A 20,555-nucleotide genomic window follows, 5' to 3' on the forward strand; every position below is an offset into this window, starting at 1 on the left:
CCATATGAAGCAGCAAAGGATGAGGAGGCATCTATCCCACCACCAGATCATGATGATGTCCCTATTGAGGAGGATGCTATTGGAACCATCCCCAAAGCAAACAATCAGACACATAAGATGCCAGAAACGGAGGAATTGGCAGTGTAGGAACTGATGGACTCTTTGTCGGAGAAGATACCAGAAACAACGGACACCAGTGGAGCCAAAAGACAGCATACACCAAATCACTCCGATTATGACGAGGCAAATCCTCGCCCTGAGGAGGGCACTTCTCTCATACTTTTTTCGTCCTCACCGACACAAGGGGAATGGCGAAAAGTTGAGAAGAAAAAAGGAAGAAGAGCATGATCTCCTCCCTAATTGTATATTATTTTTTCTGGTTTTTCTTTTGATAGCAGTCATTTGATCTACTTTCTGCATATGCGCCTCAACATCTACAAAATGTAATTTTGTTATCTTTAATAAAATTATGATTTATCCTTATGGGAAAAAAAAGATGAACCTTCACCATCAAGGTGGCCTAACTTGCAAGAGCAGTGCAAACTCAACAATGAGTAAATCCCTTGGAAATTAATGGGGTGGAGTAGACCCAACATTGAGTTAACACTTTGGAAGTTAGTTAAGAGAGTAGAGCAAATCCATTGGATCAGATCCAACAACAAGTAAACCCCTTGGTAGTTAATAGAGTCAGGTAAGTGCTTAGTTCAAAGTTGCAAATCATGGGTCTATATTTGGAATGTGATCCTTAGTTTGACTCACATATAAATCTATTGTAAATGGGATGACATGGTCTAATTTCTTGATGTAAACTACAGACCAAGGTAACATAAAAACAAAGAGTGGGAAGGGGCTTGGCTTAGTCGATTAGGCTGGCTTCAATTGCTTGGCAATTGTTCTCCCTCCCTTTATTTGCCTCCATTGCTAAGAGTTGAACCATTTGAGTGGAGCAAACCCAATGTTGAGTGAATCAAAGTCGAATGTACTATGGTCTACAGGATGTTGGGAACTTGAATTAGCTAGTTGCTTGGTACATGGACGAGAGTAAGACAAGTCATGACATCATTTCATTTATTTTTTTATTTACTACTTCACCAAACCTTTGCTGACGCGACACTACCACTACCAAGCCATACACTATAACCTATATGTATAAACTTAGTAATAACCTATATGTATAAATTTATGACAAATACTATACATTGTTAAATGTCAATGTAAACGACTTAAACTTTTGATTTAGATAATAAATAAATAACCTATAAATTTGGTATTTACTAAGAGGAAAAAAATATATACCACTTGCTTGAGTGGGCCTAATGGTTAAGAACATGTCTTTCCTTCTAAGAGGTCAGAAGTTCAAAACTAGAGGGATAGAGTATGTATGCCTTTGTAGATTTATGAGTCAAATCACTACGCAGAGATAAATCCCTTGTCTTACAAACAAGGAGTCTCATACACTAATTTAATAATTTAATTGTGACCTTAAAATTAAATAATAATAATAATACCATGTGAAAATTAAATATAATATTAATACTCTCAATAAATAATAATAATAAGTATAATGTTAATTCTCTCAATTAGGTACAATGTTAATGCTCACACTTTAACGTCACAGGCTACCCATAACATCAACCTCAATGCCATCCACGGGATCCGTATAAACTGGCCCAACATCTCTTCTGACCCTATCCTCTGAAAATAATGCGCCACGGTCGCATTGCTTCTTTTTATTCTTGAGCACGTGACCGTCACAAATAAAGTAATTGTGGAAGTTGGGGATAAAAGCCACGAAGCCGAGGAAAACACAGTGGCCGAAAATTCGTCAACTGGGTCGAATTATGCCAATGGCAATGTCCCAGTCTCTCCAATCTCCCTTCTCCGTTACCTCCACAAATTCAATTTCGCAGTTTAGACGAACAATTCCCTTTGTTGGGCATTTCAACTTCAAAGCTGCCGTATGCCCAAGTGGGTTATTTGTAAAAGAAAATTCTAGTTACACTGCAAGATGGCACAGAGCCAGCTTCAAACGACGAAGCAGCCCATTGCAATGCACCGCTAGTTATGGACCAACTGGCAGCACAGGAGGTCAGGCCACCATAACTTATATTTTTCATTTTTCGGAATATTAAGTTAGAGCTGATTGGATCAGTCCAGGTTTTTTCAGAATTAGGGCCATTCCGCAAAGGCTTATAAGTCGTTTAAACTGACTGAAGTGAAATATCTGGATTATAACAAATTAAGTCAAATTCCATATGTGTTTACAAAATATCCCAGGAGCTGCAGGATTCAGTTGAACTTACTTGACTTCAACCTTAACAGAAGTGTTTTTTAAAATCTTATGGGACAAGTAAAAGAAACCACGCATGTATCACTAAATTAACGAAATTATAGGCGAGACGGTACATCAGCAAAATTTTCAATCCGACTCTCGGAGCCTAGAAGAAACAAGCAGTCTAAAATATCGTCAAAACCTATCCCCAGTAAAAACTATCATATACCTCCAGGCAATATTTTAAAAACAGATCTATCTTAGCTTTGTCTACCTTAACGTATTCATTAATATCCCAAAAATAACCCAATTATATCTACTGCTGTATTGTTCCCGCAGATTTAACACTTTTTAACAGTAACCTTGAAACTTGATGTCTAGGAGCCAGATATATGAAACTGTCGGATCCCGAGTCTTTCTGAATATAACAAGATAAACAGAAGCTGCAGTCTTCCTCAATAGAGGTTATTAACCAAAGGCAAACAATTTTTGCCCTTCTTATCTACACTGAGGCAAACGTTTTGTTTATCCTTACTCTTTACTGTTTTTAAAAGCTATTTTATCAGAACCAGGACTGAAAACATAGTTTTAAAAACCAGAACCGGTTACCGGACTGGTCCACCTAATAAACCGGGTTTCAAACTGGAACTGGTCAACTGGGATAGGGCAATCTCAATGAACCGGTTTTTAAAAAAATACATTAAATAATCAATTTTTAATGAAAAACATTACTTTTAAAATTTAAAACCATGATTCCAAGCCAATAGAGACAAAATGTACAAAGTTTGTTCATCTATATATCATGTAAAGGTGAATATATCAAAATGGCATAGAGTGCAATACATATCATCGACAAAATACATAAGCAATGAGGCTCTAAATGGCCTATAAAGTCCAAAAACAATGCTACAAGCTATGAGGCCATTGGCCAACTACAAGACTACAAGTATACATATGATCAATCATCAAATTCATCGCCATTACTAGACACAGGATCATCAATAGGAGCTACATAAACATCATCTGGATCAGAGCCTGTGGATGCCTTAGCCTCATCTCTGCAACCTCAGTAGTAACATTGCCACCAATAACAATAGAAGTGGACCTAATGGAAGCACAAGTTGGTTGAGCTACACGACTAGTGCCTTCCATTGGTTGTTTGTTGATGCAGCGACTAATCCTGCTTCTGAAGGCGCTACCAAATCTGCCTCATCCCCCTCTAACGCCATGTTAATATCAAAATCAACATCAAACTCAGGATCTTCAGCCTCCTCCACCCATTTTGATGTTGGATCAATATCTTCCAACACAATGGGATCTAGATCAGGTCTTTTGTTCATCATTTGGTTATGCCTTAGTCGAAGGTTGTATTGCACGAAGACAGGATCATTTAACCATTTTTGTTCCAAATTGTTTCGCTTTCGTACTGCTCACTAGTAGTGCCTTAGTCCATCAAGGAATCTACACTACGAGATTCCAAGAGGGCTGCCTCCTATCACTGTTGTAAGTCATGCCCGCTACAATGAACACGGGCTCATCAACTGCTCTCTAGGTAGGCCTGATTCCCAAGCTCCAATCTGCCAGGCTAGCAACAACTTTCGTCCATCACAGTGCTGCACTTCAACACTAAAACTTCACTCAATCTCGCACCAACAAAGTCCTTCTTGTCTCCTGCTCTAGGGCTACTTTGGGTAGCCAACTCACTGCCCTCCACCCTGTTGAAGAATCTAGAGCTATTAGGTGTAATATGATTCTTCTTGACTTGATAACAATTTGTGAAGCACTTTTACAATTATCTTAGCTTGATCTTCTTCTTATATTAGTGAGTGTGTTTCATCAAAATACTACCAAAAACATAAAGACAAGAACACAGATGTTGGCTCTCTGCCAGGGCCAAAACCTCTCTCTTTTAGAGAGGAAAACCCTTTGGTAAGTTTCTCTTATTAAAGCTTCTTATTGATCAATGCCAAACCCTAGACCCTTGACTAAGATGTCCTCCAAGCACAAGTCAAGTCCTTCCTCTTTTCTGCACTTGGTTCCCCGGCAAATAGACTTCCTTCTTCCGGGTCTTTGCTCCACAACACTTTGTCCTCCTTCTTTGTTTCTTATCTAGAGATAGATCTTCCTTGAGTGAGTCTTCTAGATGAGATGTTCCTCTTCTATCCTTTGCTCAAGTAGACTTCTTCTTTTGTTGACCAAACAAGATCCTTCTTGAGATATGGGTGTATGACTATACTGTTGTTCTACTGCGCTAGTTTTCCCACGTGTGGAGGGTACCCTTAGTGAATTAGGGTCCTTTCACCTTCACTAGAGAGAGAGACTTCTTCGCTTGATTTGGTAGGCCTACAAAGGCCTAATATCTAGCCCAAACACCAACGAATCTTGCATTGAAATGCTAGTGCTGTTATATCCGCAATCTGTCCTCCTTCTCTTCGCATGTGTGATTGTTTCTAGCCCTAGAAACAATCCTCTACCTTCGCTGAGTTTCCTCCTTCCTTCACTGCACTTTTGGAGACCCTTTAGACTTCCTTCTCCTTCCTTTTCTCGGCTTATCTCTTTGTTGATTTTAGAGCTTGCGTTGTATGCTTTATGAGGGAGTGAACAACCTCTATATATAGACGACTGTCCCTCCTCTAGGGTGACATTGTGTCTTCAAGCCGACTTGACCATATCTTCATTTTCTTCGTTTTGCTTCTTTTGGAGGACGTTGCTGCATGGAGAGGACTTGCACTTGTCTTGGAGGTATTCCTTTGATCTTATAGATAGTGTAACATGCCCTCTAAGGGTCTTATATAAATATATTGACCTTTTGGCTTCCTAGAAGCACTTAACCATGTGCTTGACCTACTTCAATGAGAAAGAAACTCATCAACAAATAATATAAAAATAATATTTCTTTTCTTGAATAAATACAAATATCAAAAGTACATTTATGAAGACCGAACCTAGTTACACTTTCTTCAACACTCCCTCTTAACTAGGGAGGTATTAATACAACATTACAAGGTGTTTGGCTATGTTTCAATCTTGAAGAATTCACATAAGAGAAATCGGATTTGCAATCCATCCGCTATAGCATCATAATAACCAACATTGTTTCCACAACAAAGCCTTAACTGACAGCTCTATCTCTCAATAGATCAGAGCACAATGTTGGTGAGACCAATGACTTATAGACACCTTAGTCATTGTCTCTTAAGGTACATACTGTTAATTATGGTATGTTCTATGCTTAGAGCAGTTTACTTATTTTTCTTCTTAATAGCCACAGATCACATATACATTAAGTAAAGTGCAGATAGAACATTAAATGATCAACAGAAAACAAGCCAAGACAAGAGACATAAGATGTGGCGGCTAGCCAGGGACAAACCCCCATGCGGGGAAACCCTTTGATCAAATCTTCTCTTATCTTCAATAGTTCAGCAGAGAGAAATAATACAAAATCTGAATTCTGTAATTTTATATCAGCAGCAAACCCTAGATCAGCAAAGTCAAATTTGGTCAAACTAGCTGAAATTGACCTCTAAAATACTTGGTCAATTTCCGGTCAACTTGTCTTCGAATAGCCTGAAGAAATAGCCCTTGAACAACCCCAAAAGTTCAGTCGATCTACAGATTTCTGAAGTCAACTTGCAGCCCTAAATTAGGGCAGTCAACACTGGTCAAACCAGAGGTCAGATCACCTCGATTTTCGTGCCAAAAATTGCGGCTTGCCTAGGAGAGGCAACCACACCCAATCCGCACTTCTGGAAGGTCAACGCTTGGTCAACGTTGGTCAAAGAGATGACCTGTTGCCCTAGCGTCCTTCTTTCTGCGTCTTCCTTGCCCTAGGACGTCTTCCTTTCAGCCACACGTGTGAGAGAGAGAGAGGCTCCTTTTATGCGTAGGAGAGAGAGAGAGAAGATGAGTGAATTGAATTGTCCAAATGAGGAGAATGCTCCTTGTATTTATATGCAAACGTTGAGGTTGAATAGACATGACTATTGGGCTTTTGAGCCTACATAAGTTTGCTGGCCGACCTTGACAATTTGTCCATAATCAAAATAAATTCATATCTCCATAAATACTTATCGAAATTGGATGATTTTTAGATCAATCCTACACCTCTCGATGAGAGGAATCTAGAAAAAATATCAGAAGCCATAAATAAGGTGATCCACATGGAGTTTGGCCCTAGTTGCCAATTTTAACACTCCCTCTCAACTAGGGAGAACTTCATCTGCAATTCGTCAGACTGTCGCTGCTATCCATCCATCAAATGCACTGTCCTATACAGCTTGACCCCACTCTGCTTTGCTCTGCGTTGCTCGAACTATGAAGAATAAGAAATGATCGAGGATGTATCATACCATCCTCCATTGACCCGAAGTCAGTCTCAGAGAGTGAACCAGTATCATTGATCCCAGACCAATGGAGGTCATCCTAGCATAGGGAGTACGGTAGATACAATGATGCGTCCATCAATAGTACTACTATGGTCCCTATCCTCATTTCCCTGCTCATTGATCAGATGAGAAGTACTTCCCATGAGTCCCAGACTGCATGGGTAGGATGCCTCGATAGGAGAACGAATCATCCTGTCCAGTGGATGCCACGAAGAACTAATCATCCTGGCCTACAGGAGAACTAATCATCCCACTCCACAGTCGCCACGAAGAACGAATCATCCTGGCCCACAGGAGAACTAATCATTCTGTTCCACAGTCGCCACGGGTGTCACAGGGGAAAGTTGAACCTTTACCCTGTACATAGTGCACCACCAGGGGATGGTGAGTCGCCCTGTGGTCACATGTCGCTCCAAGAAGTACCCCACGCCCCCCTGGAGCTCCCAGAGCTCAATACATCATACTCGACCCTCATAAGAGGGTCTCTGAACGACACCAAGTCGTTCTCAGAAAGTCAGGAATTTGACCTTTCCTAGGGGCTTTGTCAAAATGTCGGTGACCTGTTCATCTGTACCGATATGTTGGAGCCTTATTGCTCCTCGCCGCACCATATCTTGAATATAGTGGTACCTGATATCGATATGCTTGGAGCGATCATGAAATATGGGATTCTCTGATAAACAGATCCCGCTCTAGTTTTCACACAGAATCACGGTGGTATCCAATGTAAATCCAAACAACTCACTGAAGAGCTTTCGCAACTAGACTGCCTCACAGGAGGCCATGCTAGCAGCAATGTACTCTGCCTCGGCGGTGCTCAAAGCCACCGAATTTTGCTTCCTGCTCATCCAAGATATCGAGGCAGATCCCAAAGAGAAACAACACCTAGAAGTGCTCTTTCGGTCTGTTGACCACTACCGGTCAACTACCCATGCAGTACACCCCCTTTTCTTTGCAAAAAGGGGTAGCACCTGATCGACGTGTTCGTGCCATTCAGCAGTCATCAGCAACTTGATCATTTTAATTGTAAACCCAATCTGCATGTATGAATTGTAAATAATTTTAGCAGATATGAGTCGTGTATGTAAATTGCCTAGGTGGACCTAACTTTCTAATGGTAATCTACGTCCCAGAAGGTTTTTTGTCTCACCGATCCATGATCGGCAGAGTTTTCCTTCAGCCTGACCCCAAAGCCGGGATGGATTTTGTCATTAGAATTTTAGGAGAATCCTAATGTGTTAATCTGCTAGATTATAGTTGTGTCGTAGCACTGGGTGGTTTGTGAGGGTCTATGATAAAGGGGTTTTCCCCCTTAAGATGTAAATTGTAAAAGTCATGATGAAAAGTGTCTTGAGGATGTTTTAATCCCCTCATAAGTCCTAAGTCCTAGGTCCTAGGTGATTTTTCCAAAGGCTAAGTTCGAGGATCCATTTAAAAATGAATTAAAAAATTAAAAAATTAAATAAATAAATATAATAATAAAAAATTATAAAATTATAAAAATAAAAAGAATAAAATAAAAAAATAATAAAAAAATTCATAAAGACAAAAAAGATTAAAAAGAGTTGAATTTTATTTAGATTTAATTTTTATTTTTGTTATATTTTATTAAAAATTCATTAAAAAAATTATAAAATCAAAAAAGAAAGGCATTCAAAAAAGAAGAAGAAGTTTTTTTTTGTTTATAGATTAGGTTAGTTTTAGATTTTATTTTATTTTTATTTTTTAGTTTCATTTTATTTTGAATTTAAAATTAAAAAAAAAATATAAAAATAAAAAAAATTTCATAAAACATAAAGAGTTTTTTTTTTTTTTTTTTTTTTTAATTAGACTCTAGTTTAGATTAACATTTTGTTTAGGATTTGTTAGGTTCTATTTTCATTTAGATTTTAATTTAGTTTTATATTAGTTTTAAATTTAGTAAAAAAAAATAAATAAATAAATAAAAAAAAATCATAAAATTTCATAAATTTTTTCTTGTGGTTTAGATTTAATTAAAGTTTCCCTTAGTCTTTAAATTTTTATTTAAAAATAAAAAAAAAATAAAAAAACAAAAAATAAATTTTGCAATTTCAGTCTTAGCTCGAGAAATTCTTAGGTTTCATCTTTTACGCTGAGGCTAAAATTTTGATGTGGAAGTTAATGTTTGATATGATTTAATGTTCATCTGAAAATTAACTGCATGAACGTGATATCTGGTTAATGATTCATAATTCCGTGGTTGTTTAAAAGCATTTATCTCTTCAAAATTTTTAATTACTGGATATCGTTATTGAGCTTTAATCGCTGAATCATTATAAGAGCATTGTGGTTTTACTGGATATCTTGCATTGTTCGATTTATTTGATGATAAATGATTGGTGTTCATGGTTTATATTTCTACAACATCTAGCAAGTAATCGTTTAAACATCAATCTCATAAGGCACTGGTCAGTTAACTCAATAAAACCTATTTAGTGCTTGCTCCTTCGTGTCTCCCAACCCAACTGGTTCACAGTTGGTTTTCATCATTTCATAGGGTCTACCCCCCTTAGCCGCGGGAGACAGGCTTAAACGGAGAGATCGGGGATCAGGGTGACAGCCCCCGGTCTGAGCGTTGTCGTGACAATCTGTGCGACAACATTTTTTGGCGCCGTTGCCGGGGATACTTTATTCTCGGTGTTTCAACGACTTTTTATCATTCATCGTTCATCTTTCTATCATTCGTTTGAGCCGGCAACGCCAACATTTTTTGGCGCCGTTGCCGGGGACAGAGTTTTTCTGTTCCTGGCGTTTCATCGACATTCATCTTCTCATCTTTCTCATCTCTCATTTGAGCTGGCAGATTCAATCTTTTGGGTTATCATTTGGATCTTTCATCACCTTATCTTTCGTCATATCAGAAACTTCTCTTCGATTTGTTTCTTGTTTGGGTGGCGACTCCATTTTCTTATTTTCCCAGACAAGAAACCTCTCTCATATCAGCGTGTTTGTTGCTTTTTGGATCTTAGAATCAGATTCATTGTTCAAGTGGCGACTCCACTTCTTTCATCTATTATTTTTCTTGAGCAGAGATCTCGTTCTATCATCCATTTGATCCCTTATTATTCATCATGGATTATTCATTTAAACCATGTCATTTTACTGACCGTCTCCATGATTTTCCGGAGGAGGCCATTTCTAAATTACCTGTGTTCTCGGGTGGTGATTCAATCGCTGTTAGAAGGCATCTAGGCTTGTTTACTCGCATAATGATCATATATTGTAGACCCCCTCAGTTTAATCATGAAGATATCAAGATGCGTCTTTTTGTCTTTTCTTTAGAGGGTGATGCTTTGAATTGGTTTAACAATTTTCCTAAGGATTCTTTCACTTCTTTACAAGACATTGTCAATGCTTTTAAAGATAGATATGGTAATCCAAACAGCTTGCCTTCTGCCCCTAAAATTGTGCAACAGAATAAAAGTAATTTGATAAAAGGTCCAGCTGACGGTGAAAGATTCCAAGACGATTCTTCATATCAGAATGTGTCATCCACCTGTACTATTGCAGATCAAATTCATGATAGTGGAAAAGCAGGGACAAATGACAATGAAAAGGAAGATCAAAGGCAAATTATACAAGAACTAATGCTGCTGGTAAAAAATATGGAGATTAATCAAACTAATTACGTCAATGATGTGAGAACTTTATGCACCCACCTGGAAAAACGTAATAGGGAGATGGAGATTATGCAAAATCAGCATGCTAAAGAAATTGAGGCCATGAAGACTAATCATGACACAGAAATTAAATTCATGCAAAGCAAGTTATCAGGCTTAGAGGAAAATATGACGACCATGAAAGCTGACCATGATAGCGAAATTAATTCTATGCAAAACAAGTTATTAACTATGGATGAAGAAATGACTATCATGACGTTCGATCATAATAATCAGTTGACCACCATGCAAGCAAATCATAAAGAAGAAATAAACTCCATGCAGCATTGCTTGATGAACATAAAGGAAAAGAACGATAAAGTAATAAAAGATATGGAAGAACACCATGCCAGGCAAATCAGTGCTATAAAGGTTGAACACTCTAGTCAGATGGATGCCATTAAAATACAGGTTCAAAAGTTTCAACAATGGTCAGAGGATAAGAGAAACCAGGGGACATCAACAGATCAGGAGCCTTCTCATTTGTTGCAACAAGCTCCATCTTATTATGAGGAGGTCATTGGTTCGATTGAAAGGTGGTTAATTGAAGGTGATCCAGATAGACTTAAAAATGATAAAGATCAGATGCAGGATAAAGAAAGACATGTCACGCATATCTTACATACTTCATCTGATAGCTTTGAAACAGAAAGTTCCATGTCATCAGTGATACAACCTGCCACAAAGAAAAAGCGCAAGAGAAAGAAAATGAGAAGAAGATTTGATGCATCAGACGGCCGCAAGCAGCTTGATTTTCGGATAGGAAAAAGTCCTACCATATGCAGAATTGGACATGGCACATCCGACAAGCAGCCGACAGATTTGCCTGAAAGCAGGCAAATGCTCAGTATACACTATATTGAACACATCTGATGCCATGGGGCATCCTTTGTATTGTATTTCTAACCCTACTCCTTGTTTTTTCCGCATTTTTATTTCTGTTTTAGGATTAGATTTACTTTTCTAGATAGTTAATAAATGAAGAGCTTTTATCTTTCCTGTGCTTAATGTATATGATGATTTTTGGATGGACGCTACTTATTTTTGTGTTGTATGGATGCAGATTCTGGATTCTCACATTCCTACAGAGCAGCAACGTGTCCCCAAGTAGAGCCAGATGTTGACCACTACCGGTCAACTACCCATGCAGTACACCCCCTTTTCTTTGCAAAAGGGGTAGCCCCTGATCGACGTGTTCGTGCCATTCAGCAGTCATCAGCAGCTTGATCATTTTAATTGTAAACCCAATCTGCATGTATGAATTGTAAATAATCTTAGCAGATATGAGTCGTGTATGTAAATTGCCTAGGTGGACCTAACCTTCTAATGGTAATCTACGTCCCGGAAGGTTTTTCGTCTCACCGATCCATGATCGGCAGAGTTTTCCTTCAGCCTGACCCCAAAGCCGGGATGGATTTTGTCATTAGAATTTTAGGAGAATCCTAGTGTGTTAATCTGCTAGATTATAGTTGTGTCGCAGAACTGGGTGGTTTGTGAGGGTCTATGATAAAGGGGTTTTCCCCCTTAAGATGTAAATTGTAAAAGTCATGATGAAAAGTGTCTTGAGGATGTTTTAATCCCCTCATAAGTTTTAAGTCCTAGGTCCTAGGTGATTTTTCCAAAGGCTAAGTTCGAGGATCCATTTAAAAATGAATTAAAAAATTAAATAAATAAATATAATAATAAAAAATTATAAAATTATAAAAATAAAAAGAATAAAATAAAAAAATAATAAAAAAATTCATAAAGACAAAAAAGATTAAAAAGAGTTGAGTTTTATTTAGATTTAATTTTTATTTTTGTTATATTTTATTAAAAATTCATTAAAAAAAAATTATAAAATCAAAAAAGAAAGGCATTAAAAAAAAATGGTTTTTTTTTGTTTATAGATTAGGTTAGTTTTAGATTTTATTTTATTTTTATCTTTTAGTTTCATTTTATTTTGAATTTAAAATTAAAAAAAAAAATATAAAAATAAAAAAAATTTCATAAAACATAAAGAGTTTTTTTTTTTTTTTTTAATTAGACTCTAGTTTAGATTAACATTTTGTTTAGGATTTGTTAGGTTCTATTTTCATTTAGATTTTAATTTAGTTTTATATTAGTTTTAAATTTAGTTAAAAAAAAATAAAGAAATAAAAAAAAATCATAAAATTTCATAAAATTTTTCTTGTGGTTTAGATTTAATTAAAGTTTCCCTTAGTCTTTAAATTTTTATTTAAAAATAAAAAAAATAAAAAAACAAAAAATAAATTTTGCAATTTCAGTCTTAGCTCGGGAAATTCTTAGGTTTCATCTTTTACGCTGAGGCTAAAATTTTGATGTGGAAGTTAATGTTTGATATGATTTAATGTTCATCTGAAAATTAACTGCATGAACGTGATATCCGGTTAATGATTCATAATTCCGTGGTTGTTTAAAAGCATTTATCTCTTCAAAATTTTTAATTACTGGATATCGTTATTGAGCTTTAATCGCTGAATCATTATAAGAGCATTGTGGTTTTACTGGATATCTTGCATTGTTCGATTTATTTGATGATAAATGATTGGTGTTCATGGTTTATATTTCTACAACATCTAGCAAGTAATCGTTTAAACATCAATCTCATAAGGCACTGGTCAGTTAACTCAATAAAATCTATTTAGTGCTTGCTCCTTCGTGTCTCCCAACCCAACTGGTTCACAGTTGGTTTTCATCATTTCATAGGGTCTACCCCCCTTAGCCGCGGGAGACAGGCTTAAACGGAGAGATCGGGGATCAGGGTGACAGCCCCCGGTCTGAGCGTTGTCGTGACAATCTGTGCGACAACACGGTCCACCACACTGCCTGCCCAATTAGCGTTAGTATACCCAAGTAGTCTCACATCTCCGGTAGTGTATCTCAACCCATGAGTGATTGTGCCACGAAGATATCTCAACAGATTCTTGGCACCAATCCAATGTGAGTGGTGAGGCTCAACCATATGTTGACTCAATGTGTTGACTGCAAAGCATATATCCGGACGGGAGTTCACCAAGAACATTAATGCTCCGACGAGTTGACGATACTCAGTAGCATTTTGTAAAACAGGTCCGGCAACACTACTGCTTAACTTCTTGAAGTCAAGCTCCATCGGGGTAGTTACGGGCTTGCAGTCCACCATGCCGAATCTCTCCAATATCTTCACCACATATTTTTCTTGAGATAGGAAAATCTCCCTTGGTTTCTGCCAGACTTCCAGTCCTAGGAAATAGTGCATAAGTCCTAGGTCTTTCATCTCGAACTCAGAAGCCAACTCCCTCTTACATTCGTGAATGAGAGTATCTGCACCTGTTAGAAAAAGGTCGTCAACATATAGCACCAGTATGAGAGGCTTGTCATCTATAACCTTAAAGTAAAGGTTAGGGTCGGCTTCACTTTTAGTGAATCCCAGCTTCATCAAGTAGCTATTGATCCTCTCATACCATGCTCGGGGTGCTTGCTTTAGCCCGTAGAGGGCCTTCTTCAACCTGCACACATGAGATTCTTGATCATAAATCTCAAATCCTTCGGGTTGCTCCACATAGACCTCCTCTTTGATTGAACCATGTAAGAACGCAGTGTTGACATCCATCTGATGTAGGTTCCATCTTTACGAAGCAGCAAGGGCTATGATCGAGAGGATGATGGTATATCGGGCAATAGGTGCAAATATCTTGTCATAGTCTATACCTTCCTTTTGGGAGAAGCCACGAGTAACAAAACGAGCCTTATACTTTTCTGCACTTCCATCAACTGCATGCTTTATCTTGTAAAGCCATTTTGAAGTGACAACTGCTTTCTCCTGGGGTCTGGGGACCACATCCCAAACATTGTTTTTCATAATGGACTCATATTCCTCGGTCATAACATCCTTCCATACTTGATGCTTGACGACATCTGTGAATGACGAAGGCTCATTTTGGATGATCGTTCTCATGATGGTCAGGTATCCCTGATACCTATTCAGCTTCTTACTTTCACGGAAGGTTCCTCGGGGTGCATTGTGTCCTTCAGCATCATCAAGTGTCCCCTAAGCCATGAAGGCCTCTTCCTGGAAGAGGAAGGCTCTTACGGAGGAGGATCAATAGGATCCATAGGTTCTTCCACATCGAGCATCGTCTCATCTTCTTTTTCCTTCGGTTCCCTGGTGTCAGCTTCTTAAGATCCCCTTAAAGTAGGAAGATTGTCTACCTTGCTAAGAGCCATATATTTGTCAAAGGTGACATCATGACTAATCTCGACTTCGCTTTGATCAACTACATAGATTCTATAGCCCTTAGTATATTCGCTATAGCCCACGAAGATTCCTTTCTTTCCAGATGCACCCAATTTATTCCTTTTTTCTTTAGGCACATGAAAATATTCAGGGCTTCCAAAAATTCTAAAATGAGATATGTCAGGTTTCTTACCAGTGAACATTTCTTCAGGAGTCTTGGAACCCAATGCTTGATGAGGGTATCGGTTTTGTACATATACGATGGTATTTGCAGCTTCGGCCCATAGAAACTTCGGAAGTCTTTGATCATGGAGCATAGCACCGACAACTTCCACAATTGTACGATTCTTCCTTTTGGCCACACCATTCTGTTCAGGAGTGTATGGTGTAGTAGTCTCCCTCTTAATGCCAACCTCTTTGCAAAAGTCATGAAACTCATTGGATTCATATTCAGTGCCATTATCAGTCCTTAAGGTCTTGATCTTCTTTTCGGTTTAATTCTCGATCAAGGCTTTGAAGTGCCGAAACCAGGAGAACACTTCATCCTTCTTTTTCAAGAAGTATATCCAAGTCTTACGAGAATAATCATCTGTAAAAGTGAGGTAATATAAATATCCTCCCAAGGAGTTCACAGGCATCATACCGGATATGTCTGAGTGAACCAACTGCAATATATCGGAGGTCTTGCTTTGGCTTGAGGGGAATGGTCCCCTTTTGAGCTTCCTTTCGACACATCTTAGACATACACCTTCTTGCTCTAATCTGAACTCGAGCATCCCGGTCACCATTTTTCTTACATCGGGTAGAGCTTTATAATGAAGGTGAGCAAACCTCCAATGCCATAGTTCGAACTGAAGAGATGTGTCACAAGACATGACACCTAGTGGACTTCCATTGACCTAATATAATGAATCAACTCAAAACCCAAGAGTAAAAGCATCTTTAAAGTTCTTTTTCCATACACGTACCTTGCCATCGCTGAAGGCCACCTTGTAGCCTTTGTCTTCCATTGCCGAAATGGACACTAGGTTCTTTTTGAGATCAGGTACATATAATACATCTTGTAAGTGGATGGTATTACCCTGATTCAATTGAAGAGTGACATTTCCTACGCCTTTCACGGGATATTTTGAATTATCTCCAAGAACAATTTCCAGGTTGGTTTCCTTCTCTATCAGATTATAGAGAGCTTCTTTGTAACCAGTGAAGTGCCTTGAGGCACCACTATCAATAAGCCAATTTCCCAGCGAGTCCGGGGGAGTAGTAGTAGATAGACCTGTTGGTAGATAATATTCATCTTGCTTATTGTTAACAATGTTAGATTCATACCTGGAATTTCTTGCCTTCTTGAATTGTTGTCCTCTTCCTTGATTTTCGGCACTTCTTTTACCTTTGCCATTTGACCTGCCATTCCTTTGGTTGCCTTGAGAGGGATTTTGATCATCATCCCGGTGTGAGTCCCTTTTATCAGGGCACTCCCTTACATAGTGACCCGTTTTATTGCAATTGTAACATCGTCCTTTTCTTCCACCCTTTGGTCCAGCCTTTCCTTTGAATTTAGCCTCAGAATTGTTTCTTCTTTTAGTATGAGAAGAAAAGGCAGAGGGATGACCTTTAAGTATGGGCATTTCTTGCTCTTCCATCCTTGTTTCTTCTTGAATGCATCTGGCCATTAATTCCTCAAATCCAGGAATTACGTTATTGTTGAGAAGAGTAGTCCTGAATATATACCATTCAGATGGCAGTCCTCCAAGAGTTGTAAGTGTCATTTCCCTATCAGGAATTACTTCCCCAATAGATAGGAGATCGTTCTTGATTTCGGTGATTCTTAAGAAATATGCTTGCATACTCTCATCTTTGCCCTTCTTAATTTCCTTCAGCTTATTTCTAAGAAACAAGACTTGATTTGCATCATTAACTTTAAATAAACTCACTAGTCTATCGTAGATTTCTTTGGAGGTGTTCAGCTCGGAAGCATAGGCCACCAAGCGCTTGTCGATAGAGTCCTGGATGATCTTCCTTGCTTTGACTTCTCCCTTTGTCCATTTGTTCCTAGCAGCAGCAGATGCATTTGATGGAGGCTCAACAATTCCACCTCTCACATGGTCCAACACTTCCTGCTCTTCTAATGTTAGATCAAGAGACATCTTCCATCCGTGATAGTCAGACTTCTCATGGAGTTTGTCTTCAGCAGGGAAGTGTGTTGAGGACCCCATGATTTCTTTTTATGATAGCGTTGCCAACCTTCACTTTGGTGATTGCTCTTGCTCTTGCTCTTGCTTGGACTTTGTCTTCACCTCAGCTTTGATACCATGTTAAATTATGTTATGTTCTATGCTTAGAACAGTTTACTTATTTTTCTTCTTATTAGCCACAGATTAGCAATCACATATACATTAAGTAAAGTGCAGATAGAACATTAAATGATCAACAGAAAACAAGCCAAGACAAGAGACACAAGATGTGGCGGCTAGCCAGGGACAAACCCCAATGCGGGGAAACCCTTTGATCAAATCTTCTCTTATCTTCAATAGTTCAGCAGAGAGAAATAGTACAAAATCTGAATTCTGTAATTTTATATCAGCAGCAACAAACCTTAGATCAGCAAAGTCAAACTTGGTCAAACTAGCTGAAATTGACCTCTAAAATACTTGGTCAATTTCTAGTCAACTTGTCCTCGAATAGCCTGAATAAACAACCTTTGAACAACCCCAAAAGTTCAGTCAATTTGCAGATTTCTAACGTCAACTTGCAGCCCTAAACTAGGGCAGTCAACATCGGTCAAACCAGAGGTCAGATCACCTCGATTTTCGTGCCAAAAATTGCGGCCTGCTTAGGAGAGGCAACCACACCCAATCCGCACTTCTGGAAGGTCAATGCTTGGTCAAAGAAATGACCTGCTGCCCTAGCGTCTTTCTGCGTCTTCCTTGCCCTAGGACGTCTTCCTCTCAGCCATACGTGTGAGAGAGAGAGAAGCTCCTTTTATGCGTAGGAGAGAGAGAGAAGATGAGTGAATTGAATTGTCCAAATGAGGAGAATGCTCCTTGTATTTATATGCAAACGTTGAGGTTGAATAGACATGACTGTTGGGCTTCTGAGCCTACATAAGTTTGCTGGCCGACCTTGACAATTTGTCCATAATCAAAATAAATTCATATCTCCATAAATACTTATCGGAATTGGATGATCTTTAGATCAATCATACACTTCTCGATGAGAGGAATCTAGGAAAAATATCAGAAGCCATAAATAAGGTGATCCACATGGAGTTTGGCCCTAGTTGCCAATTTTAACACATACCCACCTGGGTGTTCACTGAGTATGACCTTCTAGGACTATTCTTGTCTTGGGTTCCCAACCCTCAAATAATATCGGTCCTCTTGCCTACTCTTGTCTTGGATGCACTACATATCCTCAAAGAGTATCAGATGCCAGATGATTACCTAGTCCTCCCATTCTTTCTTCCCAAGTGAAGACAATAATGTTGTGTCTATCTTGTGTCTACATTTCCATTCATGGCCTTCATCTAGATTTACGGCTGTTAGTCCTGGTCTAGTGCTTGACACATGAAATGGAAAAATACAATTGTCACTCCTTTGTAATCAAGGGTGATCCAAAACTCCCTCTTGACTAGGGACTTGTCAGAGCTCCCTCTTAATTAGGGACTCTTTTATTCATCAACAACTTCTTCTTCGTGGGTCCTTTAGCTGCTTGATCTCCTTCCTTTCTTTGATGTTATGAAGTCTTTGTTTGAACTTCTTCTAGGTAGGGTACCATCCACCGATCACTTTCCTTCCTGGTTTGTCATGTCATTGCTTCCTTCGTGGAAAGTGGCTTTCTTGTCATACATCAGGTTTTCTTGTCATCTGGCTACTCCTTTGTAATCTGTCCATGCTTCAGAATACTCTTCTCATGGATGCTTCATCGTACTTTCTTGTTTACATGCTTTGACCTAGTAGCCCATCATGACTCCATCTTGATATTGCTTCAACATTAAATGGTGCTTTTGCTAGATGGATTATTCATCATCTTCATAGAGTAGAATCAATTATCTGCATCTTTCATATCTCCAAGGCCTTCATAGGTGTTAAGGGTCCTTCCTTCCTTTGTCAGAGTTGTCCTGCCTTCTTTCGGGAGATATCTTCAAAGTATCTCGTCAAATAGTGATTCTTGGTGATCATGGTGTTCTTCACATGCTTTATCTCTTTCTTCATTTACTTCTCTTTGGATAAATTGGTCAACTACCTCATGCTCCTTATGAGAGCACTTCTTCATTGCTTGCTTCCAGTCAACATTTCTTCTTGCTTCTTAGTCAACAATCTTATACTCCTTATGTGAACATATCCTTTTGTTGACCTTTATTGCATTGTAGTACATGCCTTCGAGCATGTCATTGGTGAAAGAGATTCTTTTCTACTTGATCATGTTATAGAACTATTCCCATGACTCAATAATATACAAATGATAACATGACTAAACTTTGATGCATACATACCTCATCTTGATTCTCCTTTGATCATCTTAACTTCATTTGGTTGCCCTTGGTGTGGCCCTTCTTGCTTCATCTTAGCTTGCTTGCATATCATCCTTTTCTTGAATCCCATGAATGGGATTCCCAATGAGACATCTGCTTTGGTTCATGAACCTTCTTTTGAAGATTCCATCATAGGATCTTAAAGACCCTTGCCTTGCAAATGTTTCTTTTCTTTTGATGATAGAGGTCTTCTAAGATTCTTAATCATGATCAATTTTCTTTCATCGTGAATGAGGTCCTAGGTATGCTCCTTCTACATGAATATCTTGAGCTATATCTACCATGCTCCTATATTTTAGAAGATATTTCTAACCATGCATTTTGTTCTCATTATAAATGCTACTTCTTCATGAGTATCTAGAACTCTATGTACTTCATGCTTCTAGATTCTAGAAGATGTTTCTAGCCATGCAATTTTATTTTATTCCTACATGCTCCTATCCTACTCAAAACCTTGAAAGAAGACTTGAAGTAAAGAGTTTGACTTAGTCATAGTAGAGATCCGGAGGGTCTTCCTTCTGTTGCTTCTATTCTTCTTTTTTCACCTCTTGAGTCATGTGAGCTTCTTCCCTCTTTTGTTGTTGTTGTCCTTCTTAAGCTTAAGACAATTCCTTTTTTTGTGTCCATATTCTTGACATCCATAGCATTGAATTTTGGACATGTCTTTGTTGTTTGTTCTTCGTGGACCAAATTTGCCAAATTTTCCCTTTCTCTTGGCCATGGTAGCAAATGCTTGCTCCTTAGATCTGACATCTTCCTTTGCTTTAAATCTGGTTTCTTTTGTCTTGCATAGAGACCATATTTCACTTAGTGTGGTTGCTTCCTTCTTGGCATATATGCTTGATGTGAAGTTGCCCCAATCCTCAGGTAGAGCATTGAGTACTACAGTAGTCATTTCTCTGTCAGACATGACTTTTCCAAGCTCTTGAAGTTGATCCCTCATCTCAGAGATCTTCACGAAGTAGGGAGCTATTTCTTCCTTTGATATCTTCATCTTGTACAGTTCATTTCTTAGAGATATCACTTCTCCGACTGTGGATACCGAGAATAGCTCTACTAGCTTATCATAAATTTCTTTTGATGTTTCAAATTTGGAGATGTAAGGAATGAGAGAGTCCTTGATAGATTCTATTGGAATCCTTTGAGCTCTTGTCTCATCCTTATTATAGTTGGCTAAGGCTTGAATTTGTTCCTTAGGAGGAATATTAACATTCCCTTTGATGTATTTTAGGAGTTCATTCTCCTTGAGAAGTAAATCAATCCTCTTCTTCTATGTAAGAAAGTTATTGGCACCTACCAATTTGTTGCTTTCCTTGCAAAACGACATTGATGTATATTCAGAAGGGGACATATACTTGATAGATTTTTAGATGTTGTGGATTTGCTTTCTCCTTGAAGACTTGATGGCTTGCCTTTTTAGGATCTTGATGTTCTTCAAGTTTCCTTCTCCAAGTGGACTTGA

The 20,555-nt window shown here is 38.3% G+C and overlaps 1 protein-coding gene across 2 annotated transcripts in view; it reads left to right on the top strand.

Annotated features, from left to right (window-relative positions):
* The first annotated feature begins 1,714 nt into the window (after window positions 1-1,714).
* Window positions 1,715-20,555, top strand: part of CXIP1 (CAX interacting protein 1) — a 99,974-nt gene continuing 81,133 nt past the window's right edge. The window contains exon 1 of one of the 2 annotated variants that reach the window (XM_089403010.1): window positions 1,715-2,088. In XM_089403010.1, coding sequence (XP_089259136.1) covers window positions 1,842-2,088 — 247 coding nt within the window. In that variant the 5' untranslated portion in view covers window positions 1,715-1,841. The remainder of the gene's footprint in view (window positions 2,089-20,555) is intronic. The other variant, XM_089403009.1, reaches the window with a different exon arrangement.

This window comes from Pinus tabuliformis, chromosome 2_1, assembly GCF_031772625.1.
Source record: "Pinus tabuliformis cultivar Carrire ecotype Pingquan chromosome 2_1, CPIR1, whole genome shotgun sequence".
NCBI lineage: Eukaryota > Viridiplantae > Streptophyta > Pinopsida > Pinales > Pinaceae > Pinus > Pinus tabuliformis.